General features: G+C 45.5%; 1 protein-coding gene across 1 annotated transcript; it reads left to right on the top strand.

Annotated features, from left to right (window-relative positions):
• The first annotated feature begins 839 nt into the window (after positions 1 to 839).
• LOC123078767 (fasciclin-like arabinogalactan protein 11) lies at positions 840 to 1,910 on the top strand. The gene has a single exon (XM_044501377.1). The coding sequence runs from the start codon at positions 937 to 939 to the stop codon at positions 1,672 to 1,674; it is 738 nt and encodes a 245-aa protein (XP_044357312.1). The 5' UTR covers positions 840 to 936; the 3' UTR covers positions 1,675 to 1,910.
• Positions 1,911 to 18,756: the final 16,846 nt, after the last annotated feature.

The raw sequence follows: 18,756 nt of genomic DNA, 5'->3' as shown, positions 1-18,756 counted from the left end.
AATTACGCTTGTGATGGTGCAATTTGGTACGCTAAAACTGATATGGAAGAAATCACTGAATTAGAATGCACTATCATCTAAACCAATAGAATGGTCTTATATGAACATATGCAAAAAAGAAATATCCCAACGCTGTCACGTGAATGACTAGAAGATATAAAAGGGCTTTTCCTCTAACTAGACACAAGATTGGAACCAAAGTGGTTGGTCAGCCTGCGCGCATATTACATCGAGGTATGGGGTTCGAATCCTCGCAGCAGCATTTTTATTTTCCCTCTACTTCTTACTTGCACCACTGACAGGTAGGGCCGCACGCCATGTGGATTGTTTGACCTGTTTGACCAGTCAAATGGATGGAATACGGAGTTATACAATTTCAGAGTGACCATATAGTCATCTTAGCACGTATATAATGACCGTATTGACCGTATTCTTAAATACAGTGATCAAAGTGAGTGTATACGATAAGTTCAATGACCACTAGAGCATTTTATTTTATTTTCTTGCTTCTCACCTGCTACCGACTTTTCACTCCCTCGGCTTTCTAATCGAACTTGATGGCACATGCACGCGCACAAGTAGTTCTGCACGGCCGTTGCCCGCGCAAGATTCTCGTGTGCGGCCGCCGCCACGATCGGTACGCACCATTTCATTGCGGCTCATTTCATTGCGTCGCACAGCATCGTCTCGTAGGTCGTAGCGCACATTCCCGCTATTCCACGCGCAGAGAATAACATAAGCGCCTCGGCAACCACCGATCGGTACGCACCGTCAGACCAGCTCATCTCCAGCCGGTCACCCCTAACCCCACCCCACGTCGGCCTCCCTATATCACCCAACACTACCCGCCCTGTACCGATCACACGCACTACATACACCACCGCTCCCTCCTGCAACCTCCGTTGTTCAGAGCAGCACTAGCCAGAGCCACAAGCAATGGCGGCGAGGAGCGGCATTGTCGTCGTCGCGGCGGCGCTCTTGGCCCTGGTGGCGGTGTCGCAGGCACAGGCGCCGGGCCCCTCGGCGACGCCGGCCGGCCCGCCGAACGTGACGGCCATCCTGGTGAAGGGCGGGCAGTACACGACCTTCATGCGGCTGATGAAGGAGACGCAGCAGGACACGCAGCTCAACAGCCAGCTCAACAACTCCTTCAACGGCAACGGCTACACCGTGTTCGCGCCCACCGACAACGCCTTCAACAACCTCAAGCCCGGCACGCTCAACAGCCTCACCCAGCAGCAGCAGGTGTCGCTCGTCCAGGCCCACATCCTGCCCCAGTACTACACCATGGAGTCCTTCCAGACGGCCAGCAACCCCGTCCGCACCCAGGCCTCCGGCGAGAAGGAGCCCATCACGGTCAACATCGTCGCCAGCAACAACCAGGTCAACGTCACCACCGGCCTCGTCGAGGTCGCCGTCAACAACGCTCTCAGCGCCGTCAAGCCGCTCGCCGTCTACTCGCTCGACAAGGTGCTCCTCCCCGAAGCGCTGTTCGGGGCCAAGGCGCCGGCGCCCGCGCCCGCCGCCTCCAAGGGGGGCAAGACCAAGAAGGGTGAGGCCGCCTCCGGGCCGGCCGGGTCAGACGACGAAGCGACGCCCACGGGCGCCGCGGGCGCCAGGGCCGTCAGTTGGGGCGTGGCTGGCATGGCCGCCCTTCTTGGCTACCTCTTGTGAGATGGGTAGCTTGGGATGATCGCACGACGACCGGGACGCCATGGCCATCAATCAATGTGCATAGACTTGATGGGTTTCCTTGTCTTTGGTGTTTCTTTCCTTTCTTCCACCCTGTTCAAATTCCTTTGTTCCATTCTTGTTCCTGCCTTGTCGGCGGTTTGTTAAGATTGAGTTATGTGATTGAATTTATGTGTTTGAGGCAAGAATGTTAATAACGACGCAGTGCATTTTGAGTACCCGGTAGTGCGATTGAAATACATGGTCCCGTTGCGATTTGAGTGTGTGCCCTTTTTTACCAGATCACTGTGGTGCCCGGCAAAAGACTGTCGTCTGTCGGTGCTTTACTCACGTTAGTTGAGCTGATGATAATCAGAGCTAGCTGGTACTAAATCAGGATAAGATTTTAGCTGCCCCATTGATTTGGAAGTGTTCTCTGGTCAAAATGGGATGATGGTACACGTCTAGTTTTCGGTTTTGGATTTATCAAGGGTAATCATGGAGTTGGTGCAAGTGTGGAACAGAGTGGCGGAGCAGGGAGGGGCCAACACACGAGCACGTGGTGCCAGGCTCGTCCGGTGATGAGTCGATTCTACTAGTATTACATAGTGGTACTGCATTGTACGAGTACTATACACCCTATGTGCGTGCATGGAGCAGCAGCGATGCAACACATTCTATTTTGCTTCAGGTGAAAATGTTTAGTCTGGAAACCTTCATTTTACTTCACAGCCTACTCACAGGTGTGATAGCATGGCCTTCCCTCCCAGGGATTCATCGTTTTCATCGGAGACGGAGAGTGCTCTCAAGACGAGAACCAGTAGCTTGTAGCCCTGTTACTCTGTTGGCAAAGAGCATAACATTGTTGGTAGCTTCGTACTACGTATAGCACTATCATACAGGGATTCATCGTTGTCATATACGGATACGCACATCATGGAGTAGCGTGGCGGCACGTCGTTTTCAATTATCAATTGCCAGCTAGCGCTGCCGGTCTGGCATCCATTTTATACAGATGGCAATGGAGTTCGCTTGGCTGGTACGAGTTACTTTTGCAATCATGCTTTTATTCTACTCTTATCCATACATACCAGTAAGCAGTAGCTTTTGGCTGATTCGCAAGAAAAGATGACACACTAGCTAGCACAGCTTTAAAAAGGTGAAAGAAAAATGGCTCCCCGATTTTGCTAAGTTCACTATAAAGCAATTTTCAGTTATAAGTGGACGGTCTTTGTACATTTTCGTTTTTAGATAGATAGATAGGCAAATAGACATACATGGTTACTACAATCAGACTTAGCAAATCCAGCCCCCTAAACATCTACGGACACATCCGGGCGCCCCCGGATAATGTCGGTCAGCCCCTCAAAAGTCATGCTTGACAATCATACTTATCATATCAAAAGCCTCCAATACATGTAAGTCCATGCACGTCGAGCATATAGCACTAATTGTCACATCCCGGATTTTTTTTCAAACTTGGTATGTTAAAAAATTCACAGGGAAATAAAAAATTTCTAGGAAAACCTTTGTTGCTTGCTACCTAGATAACATTGCCTAGGAAATTGCTTGATGGTTCACTTCTTGCTCTGTTTGAATTCACCCAGAGGGTCAAGGACCCTATGGCCACATTGAAACCCTTGTTTGAAATTTGGGAAAACAAAATGAACCCTAAAAGGTTTAGGGAATATTTTTTGATTTCAAAATAGGGTGAAAAAATAAAATATTTATTTAGGCATAAGGCTATCCTTAGTAAGACCTAGGTACTATTCAAGCCTAATAAATTTCCCTGAACGATTGAAGTGGATCGGTTGAAATCAATTCAAAAATTAAAAAGGAAAATATTTAAAAAGGGCTTTGCATTTATTTGGCAAGCAAGTGAATTTCATAAGTCCAAACAATATGCTTGACTTCTGTCAAATTTTCCAAATTGGATTTGAAACTTATCTAGGTTTAAAACCAAATTCAAAATTCAAAGGAACATAAAAGTGGCAGAAATTATTTGTGCAAAGGGGCCAAATAAAATGTCTACACCGTCAAAATATTCCTTTTTGAATTGGGAGCAAGTTTGCTTCTGGAAGAAAATTCAAATACAAATTCAAATGAAAATGGCAGAAGAAACTAGAAAACAGAAAAGGAGAAAAACATAAATAAAAAGGAAAGGGCCAGCGAGGCCCAGCTAGCGCAGCCCAGCTTGCGACCCCCGCGCGCGCCAACTCTCTCTCTGTCTCTCTCTCTCTCTCCACTGAGCCGCCTGACCAGGATGCCCCACTGGTCAGGGTCATCTCCCACCTCGCGGCAACCGCCCGCACGACCCCGCACCCACGCCCGAGCACGTCCGTGTGCACGACCTCTACCACGTGCGCCCATCATGCGAGAACTGCCCTGCCTCCTTACCTTATAAATAGCCCTCGGTGTCCTCACTCAGGCTGCCCATGTAGAGACCCACCCCTACCGCACTGACCTAGCTCACTCAGTCGTCGATTCCGACGAACAAGACAACCCCCAGACCAAACCACCGCCACCACTTGACCCAAGGCATTCCGGCGCACCTGCTGGACATCGTCAGCGTGCCGGAGCCCCTTGGAGACCCAAGGCCGACAAAGCCCGAATCTCGCCACCGCGCCATCGTCTTCTCCGATGAGGTTAGCTCGCGTCTGAGCCGCACACCTTGCCCATTTGGTTCACCTTGCACGCATGCATCGCCCTGACCCTTTGCCTTGTCCAGAGTCGCACCAAATCTATGCCCTGACCACGCCCGCGAGCTCCTCTGTGTTGAGCAATTCTGGCAACCAACAACCACTGTTTCCATCATCCCCAGCGACGACCACGACCACCAGGAGAACCACCGTCGCCGTTGGACCCTGGCGTGCCCTCTGCTGACGCTGGTGACCTCTGGAACGCGAAATCCGGCGAGCCCCGAGCCACGTGCCGCCGTCCTAGCCATCTTCGGAGAGATCTCCGGTGAGCACCCTAAACCTAGCCACGTGGCACAATCACGACCGTCCACATCACTTTAAATCGCACGACCCACGTTCTTTTCTAGATTGAAACGGTACCGGTCAATCACAGCCTGCTATGTCACCAACTTATCCAGAACATTATCCACAGAATTTTATGTTAAATTGAATTAAATGGAATTTTTGCAGAAAACCCATTAGATATTCAAACACTAACAACTTTTTATCTGTAGATCCAAATTGAGTGAAACTGTTTGCATAATGATCCTTAGGAAGTGCACTTTCACCTAGATTAATAAAATTTAGAATATGAATAGTTCAAAATTCAAATTCAAACATAATGAATTTGAACTTAAATAGGGCATAACTTGCAATTTGTAAATCTAAATAAATTGATTATTTTTGCAAAATGAACCTACTGAAATATAGTTTCAACTTAGCTACTATAGGTCAATTCTAAAATATGAAAATGGAATTTGAATATAGTTGAGAAGAAACTATAATTCAAATAGTATTTAAACCTAAACCTAGTTCAACCTTGGATTAAAAGTGTTTATTAGGATAATTATGTTGCAACTAGATTCAGAAACTTAAAATTAACTTAGTAAATATTTTTGGGATTATTATTTGACTTTACGGAATTTAATTTGGATTACATTCAAACTAGATTGGTTATAACTTCGAAACCCTAGGTTTAATTTGAATAAACTTTCATAACATGGCTTAGTGCATAAATTAAACCTAGTAAGTATTGTGGAGTGAAAATTGACTTTAGGAAATTAAACTTAAATTTAATTTAGTTCAAACTGAGGTAAAGTTTGGAAACTATTTGCACTTAGCAAATGATTTGGATTTCTATTTGACTTTAGGTTTAAACTTAATCCAAATGAATAAACATTAGAATTTAGAAATAATATTTGATTGGCATTTGACTGTAGGAAAATACAAATGTACTTTGAATTTAGTTAAACCTAAAGGAAACCTAGAAGTCATTTAATTAATCCAAATTAGATAGAACATCGTTGAACTTGAACCTAGCCTTAGTAATTCAAATTTATTTGAATTCATATCAAATGTCAATTGAATTCAAATAGGATGAAATCTAATTCAAATTCAAACTGAATTGGAAACCAGACCAAGTTATTATTTTCAAACACCTAGTGTATTCAAGCTCCTGAAAGGTCAACAAGTTTGAATGAAAATTCAAACTTGAACACGAACTTGGCTAATCAAGATTCATAGACCATGACTCATGTTGTTAAGATTCTTGTGATTGAGTCTGACAACCACAACTTGACATCGTATACTCCTTATGTGATGAACCCTTATTCAAACTTGCATGTGAACTCTTATGTCACATGTATTCCAATGACAACCACTATGTTGTTTCCAAACTCTTATGAGTTGACACGTGACACATGATCTCCAAGCACAATGACACTAACACCATGCACAACACTTGTTGTATGTTTGATTGCATTGTGTGGTTGTTTATGATTGCTTTTACTTACAATAGATTGTTGGGAGAGCGAAGAGTCGAAGAGTAGCCTTATCTAGTTGTGTGTGTGTGAAGAAATTCAATAATTACGAAGATTTTTTTATGTGAAGAACAAAAACGATTACCAGGTAAGTTTCACTCTTGAACTTGCTCTACCTTGCTTTACTTTACAAAGTTTTGAGACCAGAACAGGATATCCACATGTCGTTGAAACTTATGTTACTTTGGTTGTTGGGTTTTTGTGTGAAACTTGGACAAGAGTGTCTCACCTTGTTGTGATTGAGAAACCATGATCCTGAGGGGCTCTCATGGCAATGTTTGTTAACCACGATCTTGGGGCACTTATGGAAATGTTTGATAACCATGATCCCGAGGGCTCTCATGGCAGTGTTTGTTTAACTATGATCCCGAGGGGGCCCTCGTGGCAATGTTTGGGTAACCATGAATCCTGAGGGGCTCTCATGGTAAACCAATTGGAGAAGACCTATGTCGCTCGTTAGGCAATTGTGGTTGAAATATCTTGACTAGTAAGTGTTGGGGATCGTAGCAGAATTTTAAAATTTTCTACGCATCACCAAGATCCATCTATGGAGTATACTAGCAACGAGGGAAAGGAGTGCATCTACATACCCTTGTAGATCGCGAGCGGAAGCGTTCTAATGAACGGGGTTGATGGAGTCGTACTTGCCGTGATCCAAATCACCGATGACCGAGTGCCGAACGGACGGCACCTCCGCGTTCAACACACGTACGGAGCAGCGACGTCTCCTCCTTCTTGATCCAGCAAGGGGGAAGGAGAGGTTGATGGAGATCCAGCAGCAGGACGGCGTGGTGGTGGAAGTAGCGGGGTCTCGGCAGGGCTTCGCCAAGCTTCTGCGAGAGGGAGAGGTGTTGCAGGGGAAGAGGGAGGCGCCAGGGGCTGTGGTACTGCTGCCCTCCCTCCCCCCACTATTTATAGGACCCCTGGGGGGGGGCGCCGGCCCTGGGAGATTAGATCTCCAAGGGGGGCGGTGGCCAAGGGGGAAGGGGGGTGGCTTCCCCCCCAAGCCAAGTGGGGCGCCCCCCACCCCCAGGGTTTCCAACCCTAGGCGCAGGGGGAGGCCCAAGGGGGGGTGCCCCAGCCCACTAAGGGCTGGTTCCCTTCCCACTTCAGCCCATGGGGCCCTCCGGGATAGGTGGCCCCACCCGGTGGACCCCCGGGACCCTTCCGGTGGTCCCGGTACAATACCGATAACCCCCGAAACTTTCCTGGTGGCCGAAACTGTACTTCCTATATATAATTCTTCACCTCCGGACCATTCCGGAACTCCTCGTGACGTCCGGGATCTCATCTGGGACTCCGAACAACTTTAGGGTTTCCGCATACTAATATCTCTACAACCCTAGCGTCACCGAACCTTAAGTGTGTAGACCCTACGGGTTCGGGAGACATGCAGACATGACCGAGACGCCTCTCCGGTCAATAACCAACAGCGGGATCTGGATACCCATGTTGGCTCCTACATGTTCCACGATGATCTCATCGGATGAACCACGATGTCGAGGATTCAATCAATCCCGTATACAATTCCCTTTGTCAATCGGTACGTTACTTGCCCGAGATTCGATCGTCGGTATCCCAATACCTTGTTCAATCTCGTTACCGGCAAGTCACTTTACTCGTACCGTAATGCATGATACCGTGGCTAACTCCTTAGTCACATTGAGCTCATTATGATGATGCATTACTGAGTGGGCCCAGAGATACCTCTCCGTCATACGGAGTGACAAATCCCAGTCTCGATCCGTGCCAACCCAACAGACACTTTCGGAGATACCCGTAGTGCACCTTTATAGTCACCCAGTTACGTTGTGACGTTTGGCACACCCAAAGCACTCCTACGGCATCCGGGATTTGCACGATCTCATGGTCTAAGGAAATGATACTTGACATGGAAAAGCTCTAGCAAACGAACTACACGATCTTTTGTGCTATGCTTAGGATTGGGTCTTGTCCATCACATCATTCTCCTAATGATGTGATCCCGTTATCAATGACATCCAATGTCCATAGTGAGGAAACCATGACTATCTGTTCATCAACGAGATAGTCGACTAGAGGCTTACTAGGGACACGTTGTGGTCTATGTATTCACACATGTATTACGATTTCCGGATAACACAATTATAGCATGAACAATAGACAATTATCATGAACAAGGAAACATAATAATAACCATTTATTATTGCCTCTAGGGCATATTTCCAACAGTCTCCCACTTGCACTAGAGTCAATAATCTAGTTACATTGTGATGAATCGAACACCCATAGCGTTCTGGTGTTGATCATGTTTTGCTCTAGGGAGAGGTTTAGTCAACGGATCTGGTACATTCAGGTCCGTATGTACTTTACAAATATCTATGTCTCCATTTTGAACAATTTCACGAATGGAGTTGAAGCGACGCTTGATATGCCTGGTCTTCCTGTGAAACCTGGGCTCCTTGGCAAGGGCAATAGCTCCAGTGTTGTCACAGAAGAGAGTCATCGGGCCCGACGCATTGGGAATCACCCCTAGGTCGGTAATGAACTCCTTTATCCAGACTGCTTCTTGCGCTGCCTCTGAGGCCGCCATGTACTCCGCTTCACATGTAGATCCCGCCACGACGCTTTGCTTGCAACTGCACCAGCTTACTGCCCCTCCATTCAAAATATACACGTATCCGGTTTGTGACTTCGAGTCATCCAGATCTGTGTTGAAGCTAGCGTCGACGTAACCCTTTACGACGAGCTCTTCGTCACCTCCATAAACGAGAAACATATCCTTAGTCCTCTTCAGGTACTTCAGGATATTCTTGACCGCTGTCCAGTGTTCCATGCCGGGATTACTTTGGTACCTTCCTACCAAACTTACGGCAAGGTTTACATCAGGTCTGGTACACAGCATGGCATACATAATGGACCCTATGGCCGAGGCATAGGGGATGACACTCATATTTTCTCTATCTTCTGCCGTGGTCGGGCATTGAGCCGTGCTCAATTGCACACCTTGCAATACAGGCAAGAACCCCTTCTTGGACTGATCCATATTGAACTTCTTCAATATCTTGTCAAGGTACGTACTCTGTGAAAGACCAATGAGGCGTCTTGATCTATCTCTATAGATCTTGATGCCTAATATATAAGCAGCTTCTCCAAGGTCCTTCGTTGAAAAACACTTATTCAAATAGGCCTTTATACTTTCCAAGAATTCTATATCATTTCCCATCAATAGTATGTCATCCACATATAATATGAGAAATGCTACAGAGCTCCCACTCACTTTCTTGTAAACACAGGCTTCTCCATAAGTCTGTGCAAACCCAAACGCTTTGATCATCTCATCAAAACGAATGTTCCAACTCCGAGATGCTTGCACCAGCCCATAGATTGAGCGCTGGAGCTTGCATACTTTGTCAGCATTCTTAGGATCGACAAAACCTTCCGGCTGCATCATATACAATTCTTCCTTAAGAAAGCCGTTAAGGAATGCCGTTTTGACGTCCATTTGCCATATCTCATAATCATAGAATGCGGCAATTGCTAACATGATTCGGACGGACTTCAGCTTCGCTGCGGGTGAGAAAGTCTCATCGTAGTCAACCCCTTGAACTTGTCGATAACCCTTAGCGACAAGTCAAGCCTTATAGATGGTCACATTACCATCCGCGTCTGTCTTCTTCTTAAAAGATCCATTTATTTTCTATGGCTCGCCAATCATCGGGCAAGTCAGTCAAAGTCCATACTTCGTTTTCATACATGGATCCTATCTCGGATTTCATGGCTTCTAGCCATTTGTCGGTATCCGGGCCCGCCATCGCTTCTTCATAGTTCGAAGGTTCACCGTTGTCTAACAACATGATTTCCAGGACAGGGTTGCCGTACCACTCTAGTGCGGAACGTGTCCTTGTGGACCTACAAAGTTCAGTAGTAACTTGATCCGAAGCTTCATGATCATCATCATTAACTTCCTCCCTAGTCGGTGCAGGCACCACAGGAACATCTTCCCGCGCTGCGCTACTTTCCGGTTCGGAAGGGGTGACTATCACCTCATCAAGTTCCACTTTCCTCCCACTCAATTCTTTCGAGAGAAACTCTTTCTCCAGAAAGGACCCGTTCTTGGCAACAAAAATCTTGCCTTCGGATCTGAGGTAGAAGGTATACCCAATGGTTTCCTTAGGGTATCCTATGAAGATGCATTTTCCCGACTTGGGTTCGAGCTTTTCAGGTTGAAGTTTCTTGACATAAGCATCGCATCCCCAAGCTTTTAGAAACGACAGCTTAGGTTTCTTCCCAAACCATAATTCATACGGTGTCGTCTCAACGGATTTCGACGGAGCCCTATTTAAAGTGAATGCGGCAGTCCCTAAAGCATAGCCCCAAAATGAGAGCGGTAGATCGGTAAGAGACATCATAGATCGCACCATATCCAATAGAGTGCGATTACGACGTTCGGACACACCGTTTCGCTGAGATGTTCCAGGCGGCGTGAGTTGTGAAACGATTCCACATTTCCTTAAGTGTGTGCCAAATTCGTGACTTAAATATTCTCCACCACGATCTGATCGTAAGAATTTTATTTTCCTGTCACGTTGATTCTCAACCTCATTCTGAAATTCCTTGAACTTTTCAAAGGTTTCAGACTTGTGTTTCATTAGGTAGACATACCCATATCTACTTAAATCATCAGTGAGAGTGAGAACATAACGATAGCCACCGCGAGCCTCAACACTCATTGGACCGCACACATCAGTATGTATGATTTCCAATAAGTTGGTTGCTCGCTCCATTGTTCCGGAGAACGGAGTCTTGGTCATCTTACCCATGAGGCATGGTTCGCACGTGTCAAATGATTCGTAATCAAGAGACTCCAAAAGTCCATCTGCATGGAGCTTCTTCATGCGTTTGACACCAATGTGACCAAGGCGGCAGTGCCACAAGTATGTGGGACTATCGTTATCAACTTTACATCTTTTGGTATTCACACTATGAATATGTGTAACATCACGTTCGAGATTCATCAAGAATAAACCATTGACCAGCGGGGCATGACCATAAAACATATCTCTCATATAAATAGAACAACCATTATTCTCGGATTTAAATGAGTAGCCATCTCGAATTAAACGAGATCCAGATACAATGTTCATGCTCAAAGCTGGCACTAAATAACAATTATTGAGTTTTAAAACTAATCCCGTAGGTAAATGCAGAGGTAGCGTGCCGTCGGCGATCACATCGACCTTGGAACCATTCCCGACGCGCATCATCACCTCGTCCTTCGCCAGTCTCCGCTTATTCCGCAGCTCCTGTTTTGAGTTACAAATATGAGCAACCGCACCGGTATCAAATACCCAGGAGCTACTACGAGTACTGGTAAGGTACACATCAATTACATGTATATGACATATACCTTTGGTGTTGCCGGCCTTCTTGTCCGCTAAGTATTTGGGGCAGTTCCGCTTCCAGTGACCACTTCCCTTGCAATAAAAGCACTCAGTCTCAGGCTTGGGTCCATTCCTTGGCTTCTTCCCGGCAACTGGCTTACCGGGCGCGGCAACCCCCTTGCTGTCTTTCTTGAAGTTCTTCTTACCCTTGCCTTTCTTGAACTTAGTGGTTTTATTCACCATCAACACTTGATGTTCTTTTCTGATCTCCACCTCCGCTGATTTCAGCATTGAATATACCTCGGGAATGGTCTTTTCCATCCCCTGCATATTGAAGTTCATCACAAAGCTCTTGTAGCTTGGTGGAAGCGACTGAAGGATTCTGTCAATGACCGCATCATCCGGGAGATTAACTCCCAGCTGAGACAAGCGGTTGTGTAACCCAGACATTCTGAGTATGTGCTCACTAACAGAACTATTTTCCTCCATTTTACAGCTGAAGAACTTGTCGGAGACTTCATATCTCTCGACCCGGGCATGAGCTTGGAAAACCATTTTCAGCTCTTCGAACATCTCATATGCTCCATGTTTCTCAAAACGCTTTTGGAGACCCAGTTCTAAGCTGTAAAGCATGCCGCACTGAATGAGGGAGTAATCATCAGCACGTGATTGCCAAGCGTTCATAACGTCTTGGTTCTCTGGGATGGGTGCATCACCTAGCGGTGCTTCTAGGACATAATCTTTCTTGGCAGCTATGAGGATGATCCTCAGGTTCCGGACCCAGTCCGTATAGTTGCTGCCATCATCTTTTAGCTTGGTTTTCTCTAGGAACGCGTTGAAGTTGAGGGCAACGTGGGCCATTTGATCTACAAGACATATTGTAAAGTTTTTAGACTAAGTTCATGATAATTAAGTTCATCTAATCAAATTATTCAATGAACTCCCACTCAGATAGACATCCCTCTAGTCATCTAAGTGAAACATGATCCGAGTTAACTAGGCCGTGTCCGATCATCATGTGAGACGGACTAGTCAAGATCGGTGAACATCTCCATGTTGATCGTATCTTCTATACGACTCATGCTCGACCTTTCGGTCCTCCGTGTTCCGAGGCCATGTCTGTACATGCTAGGCTCGTCAAGTCAACCTAAGTGTATTGCGTGTGTTCCGAGGCCATGTCTGTACATGCTAGGCTCGTCAACACCCGTTGTATGCGAACGTTAGAATCTATCACACCCGATCATCACGTGGTGCTTCGAAACAACGAACCTTCGCAACGGTGCACAGTTAGGGGGAACACTTTCTTGAAATTATTATAAGGGATCATCTTACTTACTACCGTCGTTCTAAGCAAATAAGATGCAAAACATGATAAACATCACATGCAATCAAATAGTGACATGATATGGCCAATATCATTTTGCTCCTTTGATCTCCATCTTCGGGGCACCATGATCATCTTCGTCACCGGCATGACACCATGATCTCCATCATTGTGTCTTCATGAAGTTGTCACGCCAACGATTACTTCTACTTCTATGGCTAACGCGTTTAGCAATAAAGTAAAGTAATTTACATGGCGTTGTTCAATGACACGCAGGTCATACAAAAAATAAAGACAACTCCTATGGCTCCTGCCGGTTTTCATACTCATCGACATGCAAGTCGTGATTCCTATTACAAGAATATGATCAATCTCATACATCACATATATCATTCATCACATCTTCTGGCCATATCACATCACAAGGCACTTGCTGCAAAAACAAGTTAGACGTCCTCTAATTGTTGTTGCAAGTTTTTACGTGGCTTGTATAGGTTTCTAGCAAGAACGTTTCTTACCCACGTAAAACCACAACGTGATATGCCAATTTCTATTTACCCTTCATAAGGACCCTTTTCATCGAATCCGTTCCGACTAAAGTGGGAGAGACAGACACCCGCTAGCCACCTTATGCAACTAGTGCATGTCAGTCGGTGGAACCTGTCTCACGTAAGCGTACGTGTAAGGTCGGTCTGGGCCGCTTCATCCCACAATACCGCCGAAACAAGATAAGACTAGTAGTGGCAAGAAAATTGACAACATCTACGCCCACAACTGCTTTGTGTTCTACTCGTGCATAGTAACTACGCATAGGCCTGGCTCATGATGCCACTGTTGGGGATCGTAGCAGAATTTTAAAATTTTCTACGCATCACCAAGATCCATCTATGGAGTATACTAGCAACGAGGGAAAGGAGTGCATCTACATACCCTTGTAGATCGCGAGCGGAAGCGTTCTAATGAACGGGGTTGATGGAGTCGTACTCGCCGTGATCCAAATCACCGATGACCGAGTGCCGAACGGACGGCACCTCCGCGTTCAACACACGTACGGAGCAGCGACGTCTCCTCCTTCTTGATCCAGCAAGGGGGAAGGAGAGGTTGATGGAGATCCAGCAGCACGACGGCGTGGTGGTGGAAGTAGCGGGGTCTCGGCAGGGCTTCGCCAAGCTTCTGCGAGAGGGAGAGGTGTTGCAGGGGAAGAGGGAGGCGCCAGGGGATGTGGTACTGCTGCCCTCCCTCCCCCCACTATTTATAGGACCCCTGGGGGGGCGCCGGCCCTGGGAGATCAGATCTCCAAGGGGGGCGGCGGCCAAGGGGGAAGGGGGGTGGCTTCCCCCCCAAGCCAAGTGGGGCGCCCCCCACCCCCAGGGTTTCCAACCCTAGGCGCAGGGGGAGGCCCAAGGGGGGGCGCCCCAGCCCACTAAGGGCTGGTTCCCTTCCCACTTCAGCCCATGGGGCCCTCCGGGATAGGTGGCCCCACCCGGTGGACCCCCGGGACCCTTCCGGTGGTCCCGGTACAATACCGATAACCCCTGAAACTTTCCTGGTGGCCGAAACTGGACTTCCTATATATAATTCTTCACCTCCGGACCATTCCGGAACTCCTCGTGATGTCCGAGATCTCATCCGGGACTCCGAAAAACTTTCGGGTTTCCGCATACTAATATCTCTACAACCCTAGCGTCACCGAACCTTAAGTGTGTAGACCCTACGGGTTCGGGAGACATGCAGACATGACCGAGACGCCTCTCCGGTCAATAACCAACAGCGGGATCTGGATACCCATGTTGGCTCCTACATGTTCCACGATGATCTCATTGGATGAACCACGATGTCGAGGATTCAATCAATCCCGTATACAATTCCCTTTGTCAATCGGTACGTTACTTGCCTGAGATTCGATCGTCGGTATCCCAATACCTTGTTCAATCTCGTTACCGGCAAGTCACTTTACTCGTACCGTAATGCATGATCCCGTGGCTAACTCCTTAGTCACATTGAGCTCATTATGATGATGCATTACTGAGTGGGCCCAGAGATACCTCTCCGTCATACGGAGTGACAAATCCCAGTCTCGATCCGTGCCAACCCAACAGACACTTTCGGAGATACCCGTAGTGCACCTTTATAGTCACCCAGTTATGTTGTGACGTTTGGCACACCCAAAGCACTCCTACGGCATCCGGGAGTTGCACGATCTCATGGTCTAAGGAAATGATACTTGACATGGAAAAGCTCTAGCAAACGAACTACACGATCTTTTGTGCTATGCTTAGGATTGGGTCTTGTCCATCACATCATTCTTCTAATGATGTGATCCCATTATCAATGACATCCAATGTCCATAGTGAGGAAACCATGACTATCTGTTCATCAACGAGCTAGTCAACTAGAGGCTTACTAGGGACACATTGTGGTCTATGTATTCACACATGTATTACGATTTCCGGATAACACAATTATAGCATGAACAATAGACAATTATCATGAACAAGGAAACATAATAATAACCATTTATTATTGCCTCTAGGGCATATTTCCAACAGTAAGTTCAAGCAAGAGGAATAAGTTTTCAAAAAATAAACCACACTTCCTTTGACATGTTGAACACTCATAGGGTTGTTACTTCAAAGTTTGTAACTTGCCAATACATTAATGTATGGACCCTCGTGGCTGCAATGTATCATGTTGTAGGTTTACCGTATCGAAGGAAAGGTATGAAGTAGGGTTGTGACACTATACTCAATTGTTGCTTATGTGTAAATGGATGCCATAAGACTAGAATATTGTGTCCACTGCATGATTGTATTGTAAGCTGGCACATGAGTTGGTAGGTATGTACTATATAAAAGACTGGACCATCGATGTACTACTATGCCATGTGTTATTTCTTGGTATTTCATCGTCAATTGTGTGTGTCAGCAATCGATCCAGGGACTGGCACATAAAGCACAGAGATTCGGTGCCCCTCTCGGGACCGAGCCATGACAGTCACTACAAAATTTGATCTATTTAGCGACAAAAACCCTCGCGATGACTTCACCTAAAATCATTTTCTGTGACAGTCCACCATCACGAGGTGTTTCTCTCTTAGGACAACGCGCTAGCCAACTTTGGCGACGTTCTGGCCTAATTTTCGGTGATGCATTTGGGCGTCACTATGCATTTCCATATTCCGGGATGATTCATGGTGTCATGTAAATGTTTGGTGTCACAAAAAATAGTCGGCGGGTTAGAAAAATGATTTAAAAAATGGTGTGTTTGTGTTCAGAACGTAGTACCTTATAATTTCTGCCATGGTAGAGTTTATAACAAATTAGAATCAATTTTCAGTGTATTAGTTGAGATGTTCGGTGGGTTGGGATAGGAAAAAAAATGGTGTGGTGGGCTTGAAAACAAAGTTTTGGGCTTATCTAATGGATATTAGTTGAGATGCTCACAATGAAATCTATTGAAAACATTCATTTAAGCTATCATTTTACTGAATATGCGATGCCATATTCATTCTTAAATAAAGCATGAACATGAAAATATGATCACACGTAATAATATAGCATTAAAAGTTCAGACATGGAATAGACATTTGGCACATCAGCAACGTCATTCCCAAAAGTGTCGCAAGTCACGAGTAGGAGTGTTCAAGCATCAATAGGAAGTGCAGCAAGAGCATAGAACTAATCTTCATCAGATTATACAGATTGCCCAGACATGAGTTTGACAAAGGGGATAAGTGAAGGAAATATGCCCTAGAGGCAATAATAAAGTTGTTATTTTATATTTCCTTAATCATGATAAAGGTTTACTATTCATGCTAGAAATGTATTGATCGGAAACTTAAATACATGTGTCAATACATAAACAAATACCATGTCCCTAGTAAGCCTCTACTAGACTAGCACGTTGATCAAAGATGGTTAAGGTTTCCTAACCATAGACATGTGTTGTTGATACGTCTCCAACGTATCTATAATTTTTTATTGTTCCATTTTGTTTTATTATCAATCTTCGATGTTTCATAATCATTTTATATCATTTTTTGGTACTAACCTATTGACATAGTGCCAAGTGTCAGTTGTTGTTTTTTCCATGTTTTTTACATCGCAGAAAATCCTTATCAAACGGAGTCCAAATGCCACGAAACTTTACGGAGATTTTTTATAGGCCAGAAGGAAGGTAATGGGCCGTGGTTGCACCTGGGGGTGCCCAGAGGGGGGCACACCGCACCAGGGCGCGCCAGGAGGCCCAAGCGCCCTGGTGGGTTGTGCCCAGCTCGGTTGCCCCCTGGACTGCCTCTTTGCTCTATAAATACCCCAATATTCCAGAAACCCTAGGGGAGTCGACGAAATATTCATCCAGCCGCCGTAGAGTCCAGAACCACCAGATCCAATCTAGACACCATCACGGAGGGGTTCACCACTTTCATTAGTGCCTCTCCGATGATGCGTGAGTAGTTCTTTGTAGACCTTCGGGTCCGTAGTTAGTAGCTAGATGGCTTTCTCTCTCTCGCTGAATTCTCAATACAATGGTATTTTGGAGATCCATATGATGTAACTCTTTTTGCGGTGTGTTTGTTGGGATCTGAGGAACTTCGAGTTTATGATCAGTCATATCTTTTCATATCCATGAAAGTTATTTGAGTTTCTTTGATCTCTATATGCATGATCTCTTATAGACTCGTATTTCTTCTCCGATATTTGGGTTTTGTTTGGCCAACTTGATCTATTTATCTTGCAACGGGAAGAGGTGCCCGGTAGTGGGTTCAATCTTACGGTGCTCGATCCCAGTGACAGAAAGGGAAACAACACATATGTTTCGTTGCTACTAAGGATAAAAAGACGAGATCTTTATCTACCGCCATATAGATAAACGGATCTTGTCTACATCATGTCATCGTTCTTATTGCATTACTCCGTTTTCCCATGAACTTAATACACTAGATGCATGCTGGATTGTGGTCGATGTGTGGAGTAATAGTAGTAGATGCACGCAGGAGTCGGTCTACTAATCTTGGACGTGATGCCTATGTAATGATCATTGCCTGGATATTGTCGTAATTATTTGAAGTTCTATCAATTGCCCAACAGTAATTTGTTTACCCACTGTTTTCTATTTTTCTCGAGAGAAGCCACTAGTGAAACCTACGGCCCCCGGGTCTTCTTCCTCATATATTTGCCTTGTGATCTATTTTTCCTTTGCATTTTTATTCAGATATATTAAACCAAAAATACAAAAATACCTTGCTGCACTTTTATTTATTTGCGATCTATTTATTCAACCTATTACAATTTTATCCCATCCACGCACCAATTTCTGGCGTAGTTACCCGAAAGGGATTGACAACCCCTTTAACTCGTCCGGTTGCGAGGTGTTGTTGTTTGTGTGCAGGTGCTGTTTACGTTGTGTTGCTTGGTTCTCCTACTGGTTCGATACCTTGGTTTCATAACTGAGGGAAATACCTACCGTCGCTGTGCTACATCACCCCTCCCTCTCCGGGGAAATACCGACATAGTTCTAGCCGCCATCAGTTGTCATTTGATAACGGGATCACATCAGTAGGAGAATGATGTGATGGACAAGACCCATCTGTTAACTTAACATAATGATTGTTCAGTTTATTGCTATTGCTTTCTTCATGTGAAATACATATTCCTTCGACTATGAGATTATGCAACTCCCGGATACCGGAGGAATACCTTGTATGCTATCAAACATCACAACGTAACTAGGTGATCATAAAGATGCTCTACAGGTATCTCCGAAGGTGTTTGTTGAGTCGGCATAGATCAAGATTAGGATTTGTCACTCCGAGTATCGGAGAGGTATCTCTGGGCCCTCTCGGTAATACACATCATAAGCTTGCAAACAAATGACTAAGGAGTTAGTTACAAGATTATATT

Source organism: Triticum aestivum, chromosome 3D (assembly GCF_018294505.1).
Source record: "Triticum aestivum cultivar Chinese Spring chromosome 3D, IWGSC CS RefSeq v2.1, whole genome shotgun sequence".
Classification (NCBI taxonomy): Eukaryota; Viridiplantae; Streptophyta; class Magnoliopsida; order Poales; family Poaceae; genus Triticum; species Triticum aestivum.
This window is presented reverse-complemented; position numbering and strand designations above follow the sequence as displayed.